This window comes from Bactrocera neohumeralis, unplaced genomic scaffold, assembly GCF_024586455.1.
Source record: "Bactrocera neohumeralis isolate Rockhampton unplaced genomic scaffold, APGP_CSIRO_Bneo_wtdbg2-racon-allhic-juicebox.fasta_v2 cluster09, whole genome shotgun sequence".
In the NCBI taxonomy this organism is placed as follows: Eukaryota; Metazoa; Arthropoda; class Insecta; order Diptera; family Tephritidae; genus Bactrocera; species Bactrocera neohumeralis.
The window spans coordinates 194,134-217,926 of record NW_026089622.1 but is presented as its reverse complement, the minus strand read 5'-3'; the positions used below and the strand labels follow the sequence as shown (position 1 = coordinate 217,926).

General features: G+C 37.9%; 2 protein-coding genes across 2 annotated transcripts in view; both read right to left on the bottom strand.

Moving 5' to 3' along the window:
- Window positions 1-23,793, bottom strand: part of LOC126763917 (ER membrane protein complex subunit 2-like) — a 109,347-nt gene that overhangs the window by 32,436 nt on the left and 53,118 nt on the right. The window lies entirely within an intron of this gene.
- On the bottom strand, window positions 2,085-3,409 carry LOC126763924 (putative nuclease HARBI1). The gene is made up of 3 exons (XM_050481695.1): window positions 2,869-3,409; window positions 2,673-2,808; window positions 2,085-2,619 (listed from the first exon to the last, which is right to left on the bottom strand). The coding sequence occupies exons 1-3, from the start codon at window positions 3,196-3,198 to the stop codon at window positions 2,312-2,314; spliced, it is 774 nt and encodes a 257-aa protein (XP_050337652.1). The 5' UTR covers window positions 3,199-3,409; the 3' UTR covers window positions 2,085-2,311.

The window sequence follows — 23,793 nt, the reverse complement described above, 5'->3', positions numbered from 1 at the left end:
CGTAATATGTACGTATACAATTTAGGTTGCCATGAACTTACAACGAAAATGGGGTTCATGTATTGTTGGGACGAAGTAAATGGCTCTAAAGGTTCACAAGAAATTTCATCGTGTTTAATAAAACACATAAAATTTGGAGCGACAGCAGCCGAACATGTGGTTATGTATAGCGACACATGCACAGGTCAAAACCGTAACTGGAAAATCGCTATGACGTTGATGAAATATGTCCAAAGTCCAGAAAATAATGTAGAAATGATGGACCAAAAGTTCATGCAAAGTGGACATTCATTCCTCCCCAATGACTGTGACTTTGCATCTATTGAAAATTTTGGTAAGTCGCAACAAATATTTACACCTGACGACTGGTATAGAACTATTGCGTTGTCAAGGAAAAAGAATGCCTTTCATGTGACAGTTATGACGATCGATAATTTTTTGTCAGTCGAAAACATTCTAAAAAAAAATCACCAAAAGAAAAAAAGACTGTGAAGGCCAACCTGTATCGTGGCTGAAAATGCAATGGATACGCTACACAAAAAGTGAGCCATTTAAAATCCTTTTTAAGAAAACTCTATCTGAAGATATGCCGTTTTCAACATTGGATTTCAGGCCAGCAGGAAAAAAGGACGACCGGTTAATGTTTGCATCATTGATCAGGGTAAGCTGTACACAAGAGCTCGGCCTATTTCAAAAGAAAAAAGGAAAGATATGATGGACTTGCTGCCATACATCCCTCCAGTACACCACAATTATTTCGAGGGGCTTGTTACTAGTGAGACTGCTGAAGATGTTGGCCCACTTCAGGAAGAATCTCAAGAAAGTGACGATGAATAAAAAAATATTTTTTCACTTATTATACTGTCAATAATGATATAAATTTAAGTTTTATTGATAATACATGAAAAATTAGATGGGAAAACTAAACAGATTTCAAACTATTTAAAAGTTAAATGAAATCTTAAAACCATTTACAGCACAAATGGTATAATTAATTTTCGGTACTCGATAAAACAAGAGTTAATGGACAAAAAGTTTCAAAAACATCAATCTAAGTTAAATAAGACCTTTTTCTGAAGTTTTATTGAAAAAAGTAGTCCAAAAGTTCAATATTGATTTTTATATACAACTTTTAGCAAACCCTTTAACACTTTGAGCCCCGCGTGTACCACCAGTGGACATTTACGTTTTGACGATTTGGGACAATGTGACCACCAGTGGACATTGGTGGATTTTCATTATGGGACAATGTGACCACCGGTGGTCACAAAAAAAAGAAAAAAACAACAAAAATGCATTTGGTTTATCAAAAATAAATATCACAAGGTCACCTCAATCGCAAAAAATCAATAAAACTAAGTAAATAATCAATAAAGCAAAAACAAACAAACCAGCTTGTCAACTAAAGCACAACCCTTCGTCAGCATGCGGTCCACCGGTACAGAAAAAAATGACCACGGGTGGGCACGCGGGGCTCAAAGTGTTAATATCTCGACAGAAGAAAAAGTGGAGTTATACCACTTGTGCTTTAAAGGGCTCATATGTATGTACAAATTACGTCCAGAAACACTTAGATTTAAGTAATTTTGTAAATTGTTGCCCCTATTGCGGTTTTCAACCCAACTGCATTTCAGTCGAAGTTTAAAAATTCGGTATTGCCAACTTCAACTCAATCCGTCAAAAAAAATTGCGGTTGAAGTATGATCGAACTTCAACTTTTTTTGGTATTGCGGTTTTCAACTCTGTGCAAGTGGGGTTGACTAGTATATAAATAAACTTCAACTGCTTAATAGCAGTTGAAGTTCAACATTCGTGCAGTGAAATACAAAAAAAATATTAAAGAAAAATGGAGGACGGGTCAAATAACTATTTTAATTAATGTTAAATTAATTTTAATTAATATTTTTTATAAATTTTTAGAAAAAATAAAGTTGCAACAAAAAAGCAATTTGAAAAATTGTTAATGGAGAAGTTTCCAGAAGTAGGAAGAGGAAAGCCACAATTTGGAAACAATAAATTCAAATTGAGGTGCAGCGCCTCAAAATTGCTAAATTAAAATCTTGGCAAAGATTTTAATTTTTTTTGGTTATTTAAGACACAAAGTAATATTTTTTTAATTTTATTTTTAATTATTCTGGAATGAAGTGATATTGTTATTTAATGAATTTATTTAAATAAAATTTAAATATATGCCTGTATAAATAGCACATTAGAAATAATAAATCAAATTTAATATTTTAATTATTTAGAGGGAAGTCATAATATTATTGCGAATTATTCGAGCCGTATCCTCTTCTTCTCTTTCTATGTCCTAAATATCATTGGTCATTGTAGTATGTGAAGTAGATGGTATTTCTTCCGGAGATTCCACTTGAAAGTGTTGGCAAATATTGTGCAATGCGCAACAAGCATTCACAAATTGCGTAGCCTTTTCGGGAGTGTAATGTAAACCTCGTACAGATAAAAGACATCGAAATCTACTCTTGAGTACACCAATTGTCCGCTCTACAATATTCCGGGCCTTTGAGTGTACTGTATTGTAGCGTGCTTGGGGTGAAGAAGCTTCCGCCAAGCGATAAGGCGTCATTAAAAATTTGTGCAGAGGATAGCCAGCGTCGCCTAAGAAATTACATTACTCCACTTATTTAGCAATAAATACGATAAAGTCTTACCCAAGATCCAAGTGTTATTCTGTATGTTGTTCTGTAAATGCACCTTCAAATAGCTAACATTGAAAATAAAAGAGTCATGATTTGCGCCTGCATGCCTAGCATCCACATACCGAATAGACATTTTATAATCACAAAGCTAAAAATTTTAAGAAATTATACCATTTTGTTTCTAATATAATTCAGACTTTATACATACAATCATCACGTTTAAACTGTAGTAGCCCTTTCTGTTAAGATAAAGATGTTGCACTTCTTTTCTTGGTGTAATTATGCGAACATGAGTCCCGTCGATGCAACCAACTACTCCCGGGAAAACACTTTTTGAATAAAATGAAGTTTTTGAAGCGTTTTGCTCCTCCTCAGTCATTTGAATTTTAATCCATTGGGCACAAATACGTTGTTCAATTATATTTAGAACCTCTTTAATTACTAAAGATATCGTAGGTTGCGCCAACCCAATGTTAAATAGTTTTAATATAGGAGGTATGGCCGTTCCTCGCACACGTTTGTGGAAATGTTCCTTCATCTCATTCAGCAAAAAACAAAATGCTTCTTTATTTAATCGAAAATAACTTATGAATCTGCAACAAACATTATTAAAAAGCAATTCAATTGTGAAAAAACTATGGCTTACTTTGCATTTGGAAGCTCCAATGGATTTGAGTGATCACGAAGGCTTTTTCGTATACGTAGCACATCAATTTTGCCCCCAGTATTTTCGTCATTGTAATATAAATCAAAACTTATATCTATTTTTTATTATTTATTGTTTATTATATATGTTTATTCACTTTTTCGCGAGCGACAACTGAATTTAATTGTTTAAATATGTCGTTTACAAAATTTTAGCAGTTTCACTATCTGTCAAATTTCCCTTTCTTAGTTTGGCAACGCCAATCATATTTCGACTGAACTTAGTTGAAGTTCGCAATACCGAAAAAGAGTTTGGTTGATCTGAAGTTGAGTTGCCTTAACTTCAATTCGACCAAGTCGGGTTGAAAACCGCAATAGGGGCATGTATCTCGAAAATAAAAGAATTGTTTTTCAGAGCAAGAATGTATTTTGGGATTCGTTCCTTAAATAAAAACTTAATCGAACATATCTTCTTCTTCTTAATTGGCGTAGACACCGCTTACGCGATTATAGCCGAGTTAACAACAGCGCGCCAGTCGTTTCTCCTTTTCGATATGATATCAATATCATCAGCATACGCCAGCAGCTGTACACTCTTATAAAAGATGGTACCTTCTCTATTAAGTTCTGCAGCTCGAACTATTTTCTCCAGAAGCAGGTTGAAAAAGTCACACGATAGGGAATCGCCTTGTCTGAAACCTCGTTTGGTATCGAACGGCTCGGAGAGGTCCTTCCCGATTCTGACGGTGCTTTTCGTGTTGCTCAGCGTCAGTTTACACAGCCGTATTAGTTTTGCGGGGATACCAAATTCAGACATCGCGGCATAGAGGCAGTTCCTTTTCGTGCTGTCGAAAGCAGCTTTGAAATCGACGAAGAGGTGGTGTGTGTCGATTCACCTTTCACGGGTCTTTTCCAAGATTTGGCGCATGGTGAATATCTGGTCGGTTGTTGATTTTCCAGGTCTAAAGACACACTGATAAGGTCCAATCAGTTTGTTGACGCTGGGCTTTAATCTTTCACACAATACGCTCGATAGAACCTTATATGCGATGTTGAGGAGGCTAATCCCACGGTAGTTGGCGCAGATTGTGGGATCTCCTTTTTTATGGATTGGGCATAGCACACTTAAATTCCAATCGTTGGGCATGCTTTCGTCCGACCATATTTTACAAAGAAGCTGATGCATGCTCCTTATCAGTTCTTCGCCGCCGTGTTTGAATAGCTCGGCCGGCAATCCATCGGCCCCCGCCGCTTTGTTCTTCTTCAGGCGGGTAATTGCTATTCGAACTTCTTCATGATCGGGCAATGGAACGTCGGCTCCATTGTCGTCGATTGGGGAATCGGGTTCGCCTTCTCCTGGCGTTGTGCATTCACTGCCTTTTAGCAGGCTGGAGAAGTGTTCCCTCCATAATTTAAGTATGCTCTGGGCACCGGTCACTAGATCACCTTTGGGGGTTCTACAAGAGTATGCTCCGGTCTTGAAACCTTCTGTAAGCCGCCGCATTTTTTCGTAGAATTTTCGAGGATTACCCCTGTCGGCCAGCTTATCAAGCTCTTCATACTCACGCATTTCGGCCTCTTTCTTTTTCTGTCTACAAATGCGTCTCGCTTCCCTCTTCAACTCGCGGTATCTATCCCATCCCGAACGTGTTGTGGTCGATCGTAACGTTGCGAGGTAGGCAGCCTGTTTTCTCTCCGCTGCGACGCGGCACTCCTCGTCGTACCAGTTGTTCTTTTGCACTTTTCGAAAACCAATGGTTTCAGATGCAGCTGTACGTAAGGAGTTTGAAATGCCGTCCCACAGTTCCCTTATACCGAGTTGTTGATGAGTGCTCTCAGAGAGCAGGAGTGCAAGCCGAGTAGAAAATCGTTCGGCAGTCTGTTGTGATTGCAGCTTTTCGACGTCGAACCTTCCTTGTGTTTGTTGACGTGCGTTTTTTGCTGCACAGAGGCGGGTGGGAATCTTGGCTGCAACAAGATAGTGGTCCGAGTCGATGTTAGGACCTCGGAGCGCACGCACATCTAAAACACTGGAGACGTGTCTTCCGTCTATCACAACATGACCGATCTGGTTGGTAGTTTTTCGATCCGGCGACAGCCAGGTAGCTTGATGAATCTTTTTGTGCTGGAATCTAGTACTACAGATAACCATATTTCGGGCCCCGGCGAAGTCGATCAGCCTCAACCCATTTGGGGATGTTTCCTCGTGGAAGCTGAATTTACCGACCGTAGTGCCAAAGATACCTTCTTTGCCCACCCTGGCGTTAAAGTCGCCGAGCATGATTTTGACATCGTGGCGGACCTCGGAGCGCACGCACATCTAAAACACTGGAGACGTGTCTTCTGTCTATCACAACATGATCGATCTGGTTGGTAGTTTTTCGATCCGGAGACAGCCAGGTAGCTTGATGAATCTTTTTGTGCTGGAATCTAGTACTACAGATAGCCATATTTCGAGCCCCGGCGAAGTCGATCAGCCTGAACCCATTTGGGGATGTTTCCTCGTGGAAGCTGAATTTACCGACCGTAGTGCCAAAGATACCTTCTTTGCCCACCCTGGCGTTAAAGTCGCCGAGCACGATTTTCACATCGTGGCGGGGGCATCTCTCATAAATGCGTTCCAAGCACTCATAAAAGGCATCTTTGGTCACATCGTCCTTCTCATCCGTCGGGGCGTGGGCGCAGATCAGCGATATGTTGAAGAACCTCGCTTTGATGCGGATTGTGGCTAGACGTTCATTCACCAGAGTGAATGATAGTACTCGGCGACGGAGTCTCTCTCCCAACACGAATCCCACACCAAACTTGCGCTCCTTTATATGGCCACTGTAGTAAATGCCACAAGGACCTACTCGTCTCTGTCCTTGTGCCGTCCATCGCATTTCTTGGACGGCGGTGATGTCAGCCTTTATCACATCAACCAGCAATTAAGGGACCGGACATTCCAGGTGCATGCCCTCAATTCGTAGTGCTTATTTCGTTTGCCATGGTCGTCATCAAAAGAGGGGTCTCTCATCCGAGGCTGTTTGTCATTTTTCATTGGGGTAGGCTTTTTACGTGGCGGGTCCCAAACCCAGCGCACAACCCTATGCAGGGGATGTTTCGCCTTCTCACTTTAGCTCGCCTTCGAACGGATGTTCTTAGGCTACCCAGAGGATACTTGGTCAAAGACCGAAAGTAGTGAGCTACTTGAGTCATGTGTAAAAGAATTGTTTCTGGCCACTCCCAAGTGAATGGCGATCAGAGAACTTTCCTCACTTGCGTGAACTTCTACACATGACTCCATCCTCCTATCGAACCATCGAACATATGCTTAGCAAAAAAAGAAAATTAAATAAGACAATAAATTGATACTTGGTCACAAAATATTCAATCTTTTTATTTGCATAAATGTATATGGTTGAAACAAACACAGCAAAGTGACAAAATCAAATAATGCAATGAAAACACATTAAATAATAAAACTTGAACTCGTCATTGCGCAATCTTGTTTCTATCATTCTTGGACTAACCTGACAAAAGGGACATTAGCACAGTCATCAAACAGTCACCTCAGTATATACAGTAATATACCTTTGCTTTGTTTACATACATATACTCAACTCTAGAAAATCTTAGGGTGCGGTGTAACACTTTTTTTGCTACTTTCATTGGTAATCAGGGTCTTGTGTTAGCATTTAAGCACATATAAAGTTTAAATTTTGATGAGCAACACTTTAAAAGATATTAAATAATGCAAGTGTTTACGTTATTTAAGTGATTATATTGAATTACTTTGCATATCTGTTCAATTTTATTGGGATAGTACTTGTTGTTTAATGTCAGTTGTTTTTTTTGTGCAATTTTTAAACACGCAGGATACAATTCTGGGTGGTAATTTGTAGTTTGACATATACAAATTGGCAAATCGTTAGCCGTTATAAGAAAACATCAATTGGAAAATGAGTTCTCAGTATATAAAATATCTTGGGATTGGATTTCTAAATTGAAATTATTGGTATTAATATTTCAAAAACTTACGAATGCAAACCGTTTTATGTTTTCTGTCTGTCAATTGTAATACATTCAGAAGAAAACTCACCACGGAGAAATCTAAAAACAGGGCTGCATTTTATTAATAAGAACTCATTACATAAATATCTGAATAACAGTAAGTGATATTTTTAGGGGCGAAATATTGCACACTATGGCTTTTAAATCAAATATTAGTAAATATACATACATATATCATTAATAAATAATTTCCTTTTATTTAAGCAATAATATTTATAGTTTTTGTTATTTAATAAAATAAATTTGCTAAGTATTTACTACCTCAATATATACTGCACTGCGTTGCTCCCACTGAAAATCCAAGATGGCCGCTATTCACCCCTCAGAAAGCTACCACGAAAAGGTTTTCTATTGTATATACTGTACAGTCACTGCAAATTTGGTGACAGAAGTGGTATAGGAGCCCCGCGGAAAATTAAAAGAAAAACATTTTTAACAAAAAAAAAAGGATTTTTTGACAGCAAGGTTCAAGGCAGCGGCAGAACATAAGCTAGAACGCAGACGTACGAAGCTGTATTGTTGCAGAAACGAGCAGGGGCAGAGCTTCAGTAAGAACAGGAGTAACAGGCGGCGTCCCTAGCGGTATTTATTTAGCACATAAGTTATATGTATGTATATAGTATAAGCGATTCCGCTTTGATGCTAAAATCTTATTAGAGTACAGTAGCGGTAACCAAAAAAAGACAACTGTTAAACAATTTTGGAAGGTACAGTTGAGACAAATAAAATAAGGCCGCATAGTTTAATATTCATTATATTTCAATATTATAATTCCAGCGAATTTTAATTTATTTTGTAATTGCATTCGTCTTGAAATATTTCAAAAGACTTTTCTAAATTTTATATTTAATAAACCTATATAAAATTAAAATTTTGTAACTTTTCTCATTATAGTAATAGTATTTTGTATTGATATTAAATTTGTAAGGGTATTGTAAGATAATGGACCGTAAACAGATTTTAGCATTGACAGTGGTTGGACTTAGGGAAAGGTTGGGGTTAGTAGCTACTGGACGGAAAGCCGTACTGCAGGACAGATTGCTGGAACACTTCGGTCTGAATGCAAGTGTAAATACACCGATTGTAGAGCGATCGAAGATAATGCGGAAGCAGTGCACTGGAGTGAGCTGCAGAAATATACATATGTATGTATCTATGCCAAGCAATTGTTAACGGGTGCTGCAAAGATGTACGTTCGTAGTCAAACAGGAATTTGTAACTGAAGTTCGCTGAAATAAGCACTGAAATGCGAGTTTGGTACCATCCTTTCTGCAATTGATGTACATATGTAAGTATGTAAGTCGTGCATTGAGAATTCGGCGTACTTAGCAGAGTGAAGATTTGCGTGAATAGTAATATTGTATGATGGAAATAAGTAAATTTATAAACTTAGATGACCTCAGCCTTATAGAGTACTTCATCGATGGTACACCAGATTCCAAAACCAACAAGTCCAATTTGTATCAAGCAATGTCTATCGGCGGATAGGACATGTGGCACCTAATATGATGCCGCAAACGATGTCGGCATTAATACTGGTGGACTTGTGCTTGATTCGGAATGATACTTTGTTGATTCTACAGTCTGTTTTTGAATTAAGTAAGGAAAGAAGCGTCAAGTTGGACGATGGCTAGAAGAAGGGATCATTAAACCCAGCATATCGGAATATGCATCACCAATTGTACTCGTACTCAAAAAGAAAAGTGAAAAGAGGATATGTTGCGACTACAGGAGACTGAATGCAAAAGATACTTAGGGACAATTTCCCGATGCCATTGATGGATAAAATAGTTGAGTGTTTGAAAGGTGCCAGGAATTGGACAATGATTTTTTGTATGTACCATTTGGAATTAGTAACTCACCATCAGTGTTTTCAAGATATATTCTAACCGTATTCAGAGATTTTATAAGGGATGGAATCGTAATCGCTTACATGGATGACCTGATAATTCCAACCAAGGGCGAATCTGATGGTTGTGCTGAGAATAACTGCAGCTGGTGGAGGCGAATCACCATCAAACACTACCCACTGCCACGCGATAAAAAAGCTCTGCAATGATTCCTCCGACTGACGTCATACTTCAGGCGATTCATCGAAGGTTACGCCACGATTACGAGACCACTGTCAGAGTTTTTTAAGCAAGACGTACGATACGAACTAGGTCATGAGCAACTAGCAGTATTTCAGCAACTAAAAGCAGCACCAATCAACGCTCCAGTTTTAACATTATACAATTCGTAAGCGGTACAGACGCTTCGAAATTTGGATATGGAGCAGTACTATTGCAGAGGAATAGGGATGATCAGAACTTACACCCAGTCCAGTATATGAGTGGGAAGACGAAATCATGTGGGGTATTTTACCACTCGTACGAACCCGGAGTCTTAGCCATCATCGAACCACTCAAAAAATGGCGTGTATATCTGACAGGCATTAAATTCCTAATAGTAACCGATTACAACGCGTTTGCCATGATGATGAAGAAACGAGACGTGCCCTTGAGATCTGCTGCAAGATTTTACGAAATACAGCATCAAAGTGGCACTAAAATGAGCCACTTGGACGCGTTAAGTAGAGTTTCCTGTTTACTCATGGAAGACTCATTGCAACACCGATTGAAGCAAGCTCAAGAAGTAGATAATTAGGTCAGAGCTGGAGAGAAGAACGAATACGAAGATTACTACATGAAATACGGTATATTACACAAAGGTCCCACTAAGAAAACGATTATGGTACCCACACGCACGAAGGAAGAAGTGATTAGAATGGCAGAGGTCACTTCTCCAGTAGGAAGACGCAAGGAAGAGAAAACATTCTTCATTCCACTTTTGAAAGCGAAGGCATCTCTCGATGTAGAAAGCTGCATCGAATGTTTAGTGAACGAATATAAAGTAGGAAAAAAGAAAGGCTGGCTTAATTCAATTAACAAGGAAGACTGTCTTTGTTATATATTAAAATTATTTACTGGTGGTTATTGACGCATTCTTCAAAATTGTTTGTTTTTATCCAACAAAGTCCACGGGTGCAGAGGCGGTAGTTGATAGACTTAGAAAGCAGTTACCGGTGTTTGGAAACCCGAGGCGTATTATTAGCGACAAATGCTTAGAAAAAAGGTATTCAGCATTTACCAATTGTCACGGGTGTTTCAAGGGGAAGCTGGCAAGTTGAGCGAATACACAAAATTGTGATACCAAATGATATCGAAGTTATCGTTAGTCCTGAATAGTATAAACGTGTAGAACGCGTACAACAGACGATAAATAACACTCTACCTCGTAGCACATAAAATCACCGTTTAAGATATTAACTGGAGATCTGCAAGAGCTTTTAAATAACTTACCTACAGGAGAAATCGATTCAGAGCGTGAGAAAAGCCGCCTTCAAGCGAAAGCAGACTTGTAGCTCGACTATTAGAAGAAAATCGCAAAGCCTATAACGCTCGCCGCAAAGCTGAAATTGAGTACAACATTAACAAACTGGTAGCAATCAAACGTACACAGTATGGATCTGGGCTGAAGCTGAAACCAAAATATCTTGGACCGTCCAAGATCATTAAGCAGTTAAAATATGGCAGACACGAAGTAGCGAAAATTGGAGATTATGAAGGACCCGGACGTACTACTACCGTCGCGGAATTCATGAAAAAATGGAATCCTTCATTCGGGTCGAATGATAGCGCAGTATGGCCGATTGTGGGAAGCGATGACAGGACAACACGTATGGACACACCTACTGATAACGTTCGCACACTCACCACACTTCCCATATGCAACAAGCAACACTGACAATAGGGACGACCAACCTGACAAAAGGGACATTAGCACGGTCATCAAAAAATCACTGCGCGCGAGGCACTTATTAAAGCGGACGGATCATTTATGAAACCTATAAACTGTGAACTAATAAACAATTGATTGAATTAACAAGTGCATTTTGTTTAACGGCGATCCCACATAAATAGAAAGTAAAACATGTATTTCTTTGATTGATTGAACGAAAAATCAAAGAAAACGTATACTTAGATTACATAAATAAGAGTTAAGTTTGGATGCGGACAAACCCTCGCAGTTCGTAAGAATTAGAGGTGAAAAACCTTTAAACAAAACTGTTGCATTAAATAAACCAATTTTGTGTCTTTAAAGTTTTGCCTATATGTTTACCTAACGTTTGTTTTTGCAACCAAAATAAATCGAGATACATAAAGAGCTATGTACAGTGGCTCACAGAAGTATTTTGCATAACCCTTACCATTCCTTTTATATACAGTGACTCACAGAAGTATTTTGCATAACCCTTACCATTCCTTTTACTAAAATTTTCAGTGGTTAAAGTAGGCGTTTTCATTTATTTAAATGCGTATGTTTATTTATTCAAGTTTTCTTTAGAAAAAACAGTAGTCCATGGAAATAAAGATTGTCCCGTTATGCAGATCAAACAAAAAATATGTGTTTCGGCGAAATCCTGTGCTCACAAAAGTATTTTGCTTTCGTTTTCAAATCTGCTAGTTGGTGCGCATTTTGTTTGGTTTTCTATTTTTACATAAGATTATGGTTGCTTGTACATATTAGAATTGAATTTAGTTGTAGTTGCATTTATTTCGATTGTGATCGTGGTTTCGTGCACATTAGAAATGCCTAAATGTAAAGAATTAATTCCTACTGAGAAGAAAATTATTTTGCATCTTTGCAATGAAGGTAAATCCACAAACTATTTTAGTGATATGTTTAGTCGATATCGCCCACCTATATAAAGTGTGGTAAAAAGGAACGCTAAAACCTAGAAAACGCAGTCCGTAGTGGACGACCAAAGTTACTGACAGTAAGGGAAGAATGTAAAATATTACAGGAAAACCGTGAAAGTCCACATTTATTAGCCCCAAAAATTAACGATGAACTTAGAGCAGCGTTTCGCACCAAAATGTCAGATGAAACAGTGCGGAAAGTGCATAGAAAGAACAATACACACGGCCATGTTGAGAGCAAAAAAAAACACTTACATCGGTTAATTATAAATAAATAATAAGAGATTACCTTTCGCTAATACCTATTAAATTAAATGTTTTGACTTTTGGAAAACTGTAATATTTAGTGACGAAAGCAAATATAACATGTATGCCAGCTCAGGGAGTCGGGAATCTCAATCGGAACAATAGATAAGCATCTTTATTTATCCATTCCCAAGAAAAATTTATATTCCAGTGCTGTAAAAATGGGCATCTCAAAAAAATAGTTTTTATTTCAAAACGACAATGGTCCGAAATATACAGCCCACGACGTTAAAATGTGGATTCCCTTCAACGCAAAACATCTGCCAACACCGCCACAAAGTCCCGACTTTAATACAATTGAAAACTGGACCAATATGGAGAAAAAAGTACGAAATTGCCAAATTTCATCAACAAGTTTGCTCAAAAGAGTTTTAAGAGAGGAATGGGAGAAGATACGCCGCGACAGAATCAATGCCAGGATGTTTGGAAGCTATCGGTAAAAATAATAGCTTTCATACGAAATGCTAAGTAATTTTTATACTCTCGCAACAAAGTTGCTAAAGAGAGTATTATAGTTTTGTTCACATAACGGTTGTTTGTAAGTCCTAAAACTAAAAGAGTCAGATATAGGGTTATATATACCAAAGTGATCAGGGTGACGAGTAGAGTTGAAATCCGGATGTCTGTCTGTCCGTCCGTCTGTCCGTCCGTCCGTCCGTGCAAGCTGTAACTTGAGTAAAAATTGAGATATCATGATGAAACTTGGTACACGTATTCCTTGGCTTCATAAGAAGGTTAAGTTCGAAGATGGGCAAAATCGGCCAACTGCCACGCTCACAAAATGGCGAAAACCGAAAACCTATAAAGTGTCATAACTAAGCCATAAATAAAGATATTAAAGTGAAATTTGGCACAACGAATCGCATTAGGGAGGGGCATATTTGGACACAATTTTTTTGGAAAAGTGGGCGTGGCCCCGCCCCTACTAAGTTTTTTGTACATATCTCGGAAACTACTATAGCTATATCAACCAAACTCTACAGAGTCGTTTTCTTTCCATATACAGTTCAAAAATTTAAGAAATCGGATAATAACCACGCCCACCTCCCATACAAAGGTTATGTTGAAAATCACTAAAAGTGCGTTAACCGACTAACAAAAAACGTCAGAAACACTAAATTTTACGGAAGAAATTGCAGAAGGAAGCTGCACCCAGGCGTTTTTTAAAAATTGAAAATGGGCGTGGTCTCGCCCACTTATGGACCAAAAACCATATCTCAGGAACTACTAGACCGATTTCAATGAAATTCGGTACATAATATTTTCTTAACACCCTGATGACATGTACGAAATATGGGTGAAATCGGTTCACAACCACGCCTTCTTCCAATATAACGCTATTTTGAATTCCATCTGATGCCTTCTCTGTATAATATATACTACATACATTAGGCACCAATGATTATAGCGGAATAAAACTTTACACAAATACGGAATTTGGAAAATATGTAAATGACGGATAATGAAATCTCGATTATCACTTTATCATGCGAGAGTATAAAATGTTCGGTGACACCCGAACTTAGCCCTTCCTTACTTGTTTTTACTTATGTTCCCATATAACTACTGCTGAAAAGCGAAATACTTTTGTGAGCTAAAAATTCTGGATATTTCTAGATTTTGTTAAATTTTTAATGAAAAATTAAATAGTTTTTAAGTTTTTATGATGAATTATTGAAATATAAACTATTTTTTTTATTACCTAAAAATTATATTAAAAATTATTTAAAAGTACAGAAACACAAGTTTTAATTAATAATATTCAGATGCAAAATACTTTTGTGATTCACTGCATATCCAAAGATAAGGATGACGGTGCATTTTAAGAATTTTGATTGTCTTAATACCGTATACACATAGGTCAATATGCAAGCAAAACTAAGTGCACATATAGACCTGGGTTTAATACGGAGGCTGCTATATATATTTCTGGCCTAGTGTTGCCAGGTGCAATCTGACATTTCCATTGGAAAGTTTGACATTTTTTAGCATAACATCAGTCAGAACGTTTTGTCATTTAATCGTGAATTGTTTTATTTACAGGGAATTAAAAAATTCATCTCGGCCAAAAAATGGAATTAATTCGTAAACATTTTCGTGCGATCATTTTTCACAACTTTCGACGTGGATTATCACGACAAGAGTGCATCGATGAACTAAAATCTTTGTATGGCTATGAAGCACCATCCTATAGCACTGTGAAAAACTGGTACAACGAATTCAATCGTGGCCGACGCTCGCTCAAAGACGGATTCCGTGAAGGTCGTCCAAAAACAGCCGTTGTGCCATAAAACATCGATGCCGTACGTGAACTGATAATGAATAACTGATGATGATAACCTGAACGCAGAAATTCTAATTTTCTAAGTGGATTGTTGAAAAGAAATTTTTAGAAAGACTTCGATTATTTTAGGAGGATATAACGAATAATTTTGATATTGCGTCTGTCAGCAGGGCAATGAAAATATGAAAAATAGCAGAAGGATGGAAGGAAGTGGTTCAAATGGCCGAGTGTTCAAGGTTCAAATTTAATGGTGGATGTTTGTTATCATTCGAAAGAACACTATTTGGCATTTATTTTTTGAACGTTATCTCTAACAAATGTTGGCCGCGGCAACGTCTTAGGGAAGTGATCTGTGAGGGAAGTTGCAATGTCTTATTGAACCAAATCTCGCTGAGATCACGAGCTTCAATTTCAGGCGTCAAATAATCGATTATCATAGCGCGATAACGGTCGCCATTGACGGTTTCCTTCACACTGACATCATTTTTGAAGAAATATTCATCAATGATTCCACTGCCCAGAAACCATTTTTGTAGGTGAAATGGCAGCTCTTGAATCTCTTCAGGTTGCTCTTCGGCAGTTTTGCTTGTTTACTTAGCAAAATTTGGGTCGAAAACGTCGCCCATAGAGCGATGTTACTTGGGAAGGTCGAGCAGTTTCAGTTCTTGCACAAACTTGCTAATTTAACATCTCGACGTAAAATGTGCCAAGTCATTCCATATGTCCGTCTGAGTCGCTGCGAACGGCGCCAAATCGGCTCTCCACGGTCTTCGTGTACACTCTCAGCTACGGCTGCTATATTTTCTTCACTGCGTGCTGGACGTGGTCTATTCGGTCGAATATTATCCAATAATGAATACTGGGTCTCAAGATGAGTGATGGTGTTGCAAATAGTACGCTCAGTAGGCCGATTATGTTGACAATAAGCTGAGCGAAATGCATTCTTTACAGAACGTGAATTTTAGTATAAAGTTGGACGATTTGTAAACGTTGCTCAGATTTTCCATGATGAAATGCTAAGCAATACTGAACAAATATAACATGATAGCTTGACACCACTCACGACTGAAAAAAATGCCTTGGAAAAAAGTACCTCTACTTAGATCACCCGTTATATAAAAAAAAAAAACATTATATGTAGAATTATGGGTAATTCGTGGCCCGATTTCATACGGTTATATTGTATATAACCAGCCGGAAGTTCGTATATAGGACATGTGGCAACTATGATCGTATTCATTTGATTTTATACAATTTAGGCACAAGGAAGCACTGTTATTAGAAAAACATTGTTTCCAAACAAAATAATTCACATCTTGACCGATATACATACATATGCGGTCTAGAGTCAACCGTTAGTTTGGAAATATTTATAAGAGGATCTACTGACCCGCTTTGTCCCATTTTGTCAGCAATGAGCACTGTTGAGGTACACACTAGGTAGATAAATAGTGAAGTTTTTAGATCTACTAATAAATATTTACTTCTAAGGCAGCTCTAAAAGCCATACGGTGGGGAATTCACTAGAGCTTCACTGTCTGACAGTTTCCAATTTTGTAAACACAGTGTCAGAAAGCAAGATATATTGGGCGATAACAGGTTTCAATCCCTTCTAATTGCCGGGACTCGACGGTCCCAAAGCTACAGAATAGCCTTGTTAACAACCACGTCGTAATTAAACTATATTTAGTCGTTGTGGAAGAAAGTCAAGGTAATATACATACATATATACCAATTAGCCTTTCTCTTAAAAACGTTGGAAAAACTAATAGAAATTCCCTTAAGAAACAAATAAAATAAAAAAAACTATAGAAAAATCCTCAGAACTGCACTAAACTCCGTGGTAGCAGATATTGGAAAATTTTTGGAGGTAAAAGAATACAATTTCATATTCTTCTTAGACGTAAAAGCCGCTTTCAATAACGTCCTAAGGGCATATTGAGCGAGCTTAAAGATTTGAACATATCTGAGCCTCTCGGGAAATAAATTGAACATATGTTTATGAGCAGGTCAATAATTTAAACGCTGCGAGCTTCAACGAGGTGCAGATTTGTTCAAAGGTCTACACCCTCAAATAGGATCTTAACAATAAATCAAATGTTTTTAGATCTAGAAAAGAAGGGAGTGCATGTTGCAGCAGGGTAAAGAAAGCAGCGACGCAAAAAGGATGGTGGGAGAATTGGCACTACAGAGCATTTATCAGACCGATTTTGACTTGCAGTATATTGGTAAGTAGGAATTTATATGCCTCTAGCTACTTGCTGATGTCGGTGAAATCAACCCCTAACTTGTTTAACAAGCAGGCAAAGGTGGGCCCCTCATGCCCATGTATGTATGTACACCAAGTTTTATCAAGATATTTAAATGTTTACTCATGGTATTGCTTTTACAGCTAGACGAACTGATCATTTTTATACTCTTGTAACATGATATTACGACGTAGTATGTCGTAATCTGATATGATGACATACGGGAACGAGTATATAACTGTATCCGTTTGTTCGAAATGTCATTCGAATGAACACTGCCAACCGTTACAGACAAATTTATGAAAATGTGAGTGATTTTTTTTATGTTATATTTTTTTTTATAATTCTTGGTAATAAATTAATTTTAGGTTGAATTTTAACAAGCTATAGAGAAAGATGTCATGTTGGAGTTCATGGCAACTCACCAATCATTGGACAAAAATAACCTGCCGAATTCTGCGCAAGGAAGAGCTACAGCAAATAAACTATGGGAGGAGCTGCGAAAAGAACTTAATGCTGTGGGGCCTCCAGTTAAAGATACTAAGTTGTAGAGAAAGGTATGAATATAATATATAGGATTTCTACGATCTCTTAGCTATCTCCGCACTATTTTTTCAACCCATCACTTTCACTAGAGCTCAAATAAATATAATATAAATATAATAAATGTGAAACCAATTACGAACAGTTTGCTATTGTATGTCATAATGGCAATCACCGAATACGATTGACGTATGACGGAATTTTTTTTCATATGTTTGCCAATCCGTATACGCATGTAACGATTCGACCCCAGGATGACGAGACGAATTGCAACCTGGGAGACTGTATGTCTATCCGTCCGTCTGTGCAAACTGTAACCTGAGTAAAACTAAATATATGTTAATGAAACTTGGTAGGCGTGTTCATTGGCATCATAAGAAACTTGGTATTGTAGATGGGCGTAAACAGACCACTGCCACGCCCACAAAACGCCATTAATCGAAAATGTATAAAGGGTTATAACTAATCACTAAATTAATACAAAAAACTCAAATTAAGCACAACAACTGACACTAAGGAGGGGAGCTGTGGTTTGAAAATCTTCAAAAAATAGAGGTGGCCCGCCCCTAACAAGTTTAATGCATATATCTTCCAAACCAACAAAGCTATGTCACCCAAATTTAACTCGTCTACCCACCGTGTGAAACTAGGCGTTAAAAATACGGATATTTACTACTTTCTGATAGATTAGGAAATTGCCGTCATAAATTTGGCTTATATATATTGGGTAGTCGAAAAAGTCATTTCGTATTTTGTCAATAGATGTCATTGCAGTCGTATATCTCCAGTTCTACCAATCACATTGTGAATTCGGGGAAATTGGTGAAAAATATACAGTTATTCAAAAATGAGTGAAAATAATGAAAAAATTCGCTATATTTTGAAACGAAGACGATGCTGTATCAGTTGTTATAACTCAACAATGGTTCGCTCGCTTTCGTTTTGGAAGCTCGATGTTTGGGTACCACATGATTTGTCTGTGAAAAATTTAATGGACCGAATTAACATCTGCTATTCTTTGCTGTAACGAAATGAAATCGAATCATTTCTGAAGCGAATGGTAACAGGAGACGAAAAGTGGATCAAATACGACAATAATGTGCGAAAAAGATCATGGTCCAATGTGGTGAAGCTTAACAAATGGTCGCAAAGCCAGGTTTGACGCCTCGAAAGGTTATACTGAATGTTTGGTGGGATTGGAAAGCAACCATCCATTATGAGCTGCTCCAGCCTGGACGAACGATTGACTCTACATTTTACTGTCAACCGCTCATGAGATTGAAGCAAGCAATCGAAACAACGGCGAGAACTGATCAACTGAAAGTACTTCGTCTTCCCATCAGGACAACGCTAGAGCACACACAACTTTGATGACTCGGCAAAAACTGGGAGAGCTTGGCTGCGAAGTGTTGATGCATCCACCATATAGCCCTGGGCCCGAATCGCGGCATTCGTCATCGAGCGAGCTATTGTATCGAAACAATTTTCGTGACATTTCGAGTAGCCGGACCGCCGCACTCGATACGAAGCGAATCTAAATTAGCTCACTGTAACAGCCCTGGCCTCTCTACAAATGGCATTTACGAAGTGTCAAATTGTGAAATCAAAACAAAAGAAATCAAAACAAAAAAAGTTGTTGAAGCCGTGCTATATTTTTTTTATAAAGGTGAAATACTATTGTTTTTCTCAAAAGTGATGCATCCAATAATTTTTTTATATTCGTCTTCGGAATCTGAGGAAGAAAACGTGCAGCAAGTCATAAGGAACCGAATGCGAGACAAAAACAATCCCTTGGCATTGCCGGAGGCAGCGTAAGGAATTAGAGTTGTGTACAAATTAATTTCAATTGCCTACATGTTTATATTTACAGCTTCAGGAAACGGTTCAGACTCTCTAAAAGTGAATTTAACTACTTATTGGCTGAACTCAAATTTGAAAGGCATTTGTCAACCGCAGTGGCACCAATGATTCAACTGGGAGCGACTTTGTCCCTTTTGGCCAGTGTTGGCTACGAGCACTTGGTGGGAAATGACTTTTTGATAGGAATATGTCAAAGCACTATTTGCAAAATAATAAAAAATGTAATCAGCGAAATGGAAACAAAGTTGTGCCCCCAATTTATTAAATTCGTGCCCGACATCTTTCGGAATGCACGAAATCGTTTGTTGAAAAATACAAAATTCCTGGAGGTAAGATTAGCGCTTTTATTTTGAGTAAAATGTAGTGCTTTTAAAGCTGAAGCATACTTAACATATTTAAATATATGTTTATTCATGCAGTTATTGGATGTATTGATGGCACGCTCTGTGGGCTGCAAAAACCAACAGTAAATGAGCACATGTTCTTCAACAGGAAAGGATTTATTATTATTTGTATGTATATTTATTTATTTTTTTTTAAGGCTTCTAATTGTATTCGGTTAATTTGCAGTTCTATTGCTTTGACTTCCATACAAGCTTTGTGAGCGTCCTCTTTCATTTCCATCGACCTCTCCTTCAAAGCTATAAGCTTGTTTGGTTTTGCGCCTATACTCTGCTGGTAGCTTTCAAACGCGATCATGTTTTCTTTAATGAGGGCCAGCTTTTCATCGGCAGCATCCTGTTTGCTCCTCTTCGTAGCGATGCGACTAGTAGAGGGCTTCGGTGGAACGTCGTCTTCGCCACTGTATAAAAGCTCTGCCATAAGCTTTTCGAGAGACTCTTTTTCAGGGGTGGAGTTGCCAAAAGTTCTTACTTCTCCCAGGCCTTCTACCGCAACGTCCATGCCGGTAGCCTGAAGCAGTTGCTCCTCTGCTGTTGTTAGGTACTTTTCTTCGTAAGGACCACCACCAGTTCGCTGCTTCCACGCTTTGTTGAAAGACAACTTCTTTTTGACGTTGTGCTTTTGATCAGCAAATACCTAAGTGTATATGTACACTCAGTCCTTTTTTTACGCGACCTCTTTTTACGCTATTTTACTTTAACGGTGTTATTTTTGCAGAATTTCTCACTTTAACGCGATTGCTTTTTTTCGTTTTTTGCTTGGTCTTCAACTTGCAGCAGAATTGGAAAATTATTTTGTAGCAAATGATACTGATGCCGAACGTGCATGAATTTTTCAAAAAGAATTGAGTGTCTGCATGTTAAGATATAAAGAACTACATCGGAATTTATTGGGTCCAAAAAGAAGCATTCAAACAAAATTAACTGAATTTATGGAGCAAACTCAGTCGGAGACGCTAAGTCAATCAGAACGTCATTCCATAGTTCTTACTATTGATTCTGATACAAATTCTAGTGATATCAGTGCCGGCCATCAAAATAAGCCGCTAAAAATAATTTAAACTACGGTTAATGACAGTGATTAAACAGCATTCAACGGGTTTTTCAATAAATATTGTTTTTGTTTTGTATTTTTTATTTTGTTATGAATGAATAAATCATGTCTGAAATTTGAAACTTATTGTATTGTTTTTGAATATTTTTTTGCGCGTATATTTTGTTATACGCGATATTTTTTATATTCAGTTAATATTGGAAAACTAACCATTTTTAGGCGATTTTTTTTTTACGCGATTAGTGGCAGAACCGAAAATCGCGTAAAAAAAGGAACGGGGTGTATATAGAAAATAACATTTGTGTTAGTAAATTCGTTAAGACACTTATCAAAAGAAGAAATTCATGGAGATTTACGTACTTTCCGCCAAGACTTAGCATCCTTCATTGGTGGACCGGCCGCATTAAGCAGGACCGCCAAAGAGTCCTACAATTTATTGGCTGCAGCTTTGCCCTGACCACAATTCGGCCACATATTTTTTGCCACATCTTGATACCGAAGCATGTATTCGGCCATTAATTTTTTTTGTCTCATGTTGATTTTATTAACATTTGTCCTAAAAAAAGGATTATATTTATAAAATAGTCAATAGCATAAACGTTAACTTACATTTTATTTGATTTTTTCTGAGTAGACTAACGACGTTTGAAATCTTTTGAACTAACGATTGCAAATTATCAATCGATTGACATTTCGTTAGGTTCGTTTGAATTACAACTCGTTATCGAATAACAGAATGTCAAATTTCGAACGAGTGTACTCGATAACGAGTGTCGCAATCCGAAAACTGGAAATTTCGAACAATTTTACTCGTTCACGAATGCCGCGATTCGGGCCCTGATCTTGCACCATCGGACTACCATTTGCTTCGGCAATGCAGAACTTTCTTAATGGAGTCAAGAGAAGCTTGTGAAAATTACTTGCCGCAGTTTTCGATGAGAAACCAGAAAAAATTTACACTCAATTACCTCAAACCATGTCCATATATTAAAGTGGATACATCCCAACCAAGTTCCTGGAGCGAATTACTATCTCCTAAGGTTGCGCAGATTGAACACAATATCTCTGCATTTAGAACAGAAAAATCGAGTTTTACGACGCAATTTACCGCTTTCTTGCAAACGAAGTCTGCAATCTCTCCTTCCTTTGAGTGTGTCAGCACTTTTTGATGTTGAAGCTACTAATCGTGATGGGATGTTGAGTGAACGACCGAAAAAGGATTCAAAAGCCAAACGACAAGATAGATGTTTGATGACATTGGGATTGTTCATACGATTTTCGATATTGGGCGTTGCCAATGTTCTCGATAAATTGAAAACAAAAGTGCGTCGTGCATCCGGCCTTTGTTGAATTATAAAACAAAATTGCTTCCGGTTTTTTGGCTTCACCTTCACAATCCTTTGTGTAGTGTAGGGTTGAAATCAAATTGACTGCCTTGATTTTTTTCGGAACATAGCTACAAATCGAAACGAGATTATCGTAAAACCCGATAGGAGTAGAAAGCAACGGACGAGACGGATTTTTTTTCAATTCTTCGGGTAAACACTTCTTATTGGCGCGAATAGTACCAATGGTAGCCAATCGTTTGGCTCCTGTCAGTGTTATGAAAAAGTTGTCAGCTCCTATTGTTCTGCCGGTGTTTTCGTACCGTTTCACAAGTTTGAGCAATACATTTTCTCCTTGGTTCACTTCACGCTCTCCGCCATCCTTTTTTCCCGCGTACAATATACCTTGCAATGGGTATTTTGTTTGTGAGTCACATGCCCACCAGATTTTCACACCGTATTTGGCTGGTTTTGATGGTGTGAATTGCGTAAACTTTGCCTTGCCACGATACGGAAACAATTGCTCATCAATCGTTACATTTTCATGCGGCTCATAGTTTCTGGCGAGGTTTTCATTTAAAAAATTCCATATATCGCGAATTGCGGCAGCCTTATCAGATTGTATTCGGAATGAACGTATGCGGCCATCATCGAAACGGATATATCGCGTCAATAACTTGAATCGTTTGAGTGGCATCGCCGCTCGAAAGATGGGAAAAGCATCTGTTTGCCACAAAAGTGGTGTAAACTGCATATCATTGTGCGTTACACCAGAAGCAATAAGAATGCCAATAAATGCATCAAGTTCGGTGATAGTGAAATCCACCCAAACTTTAGGTTTTGAGGTTAGATTTTCTGGATTCCATTTTGCAAATTGGTCTCTTCCATAACGATTTGTTTGACTGATGATAATGAATGAAATATTGGTAGTAAAAAACTGTTTGAATACCTCAATGGGAACAGAGTTTTGTTGCTTCGGTCCAGGCCTAAAGCGTTTAATATTGTGTGCACGAATACGAGTTGCTTCATTAGGCTCTTTTTTCCATCCTGTCCCATCTTTACCGTAGTAAGAAGTTTCAGTAGCAGCTGGAGTTTCACGCTCTTCTTCTTCTACACCATCGATTACTTCCTCTTCGTCGCTATCTAATATTTCATTCGGCTCGATTTCGATTTCATTTTCAATATCCGATGCATCTTCAAATGGCACATAATCGACATCTCTATCATCGTCATCGCTTTCGAATGGATCCACTTCTTCACGCACAACATTATTATTTTCATTTTGAATGTCATTTACCAATGCTGATGTTAAGCGATCATAAAAATCTGCACTGTTTCTAGAACGTAATCGTGTATTTTACACATATTCCACTTCATCACTCTTATTATAACCAAAACGAACAGAATAATAAAAAACAAGATGAGAACTGGAGCGAAATATGCGTATTTTCACAGTAATATATTGTGCGTTCAACTATGTCATCAACTGACTTGCATAATACAAAAGAATACAGAAAACGAATTCATTAGAGAGAGAGAAGAAGAATACTGTAGCAAAAATAAACACACAAAATTCTGGCTTTGTTTGTAAACACACTCTTCTTTTGACTGTTTCCCTCTTTTCCTCTTCTTTCGCACGAACAAGTCGATCGCAAAGAGCTCGCTATAGAC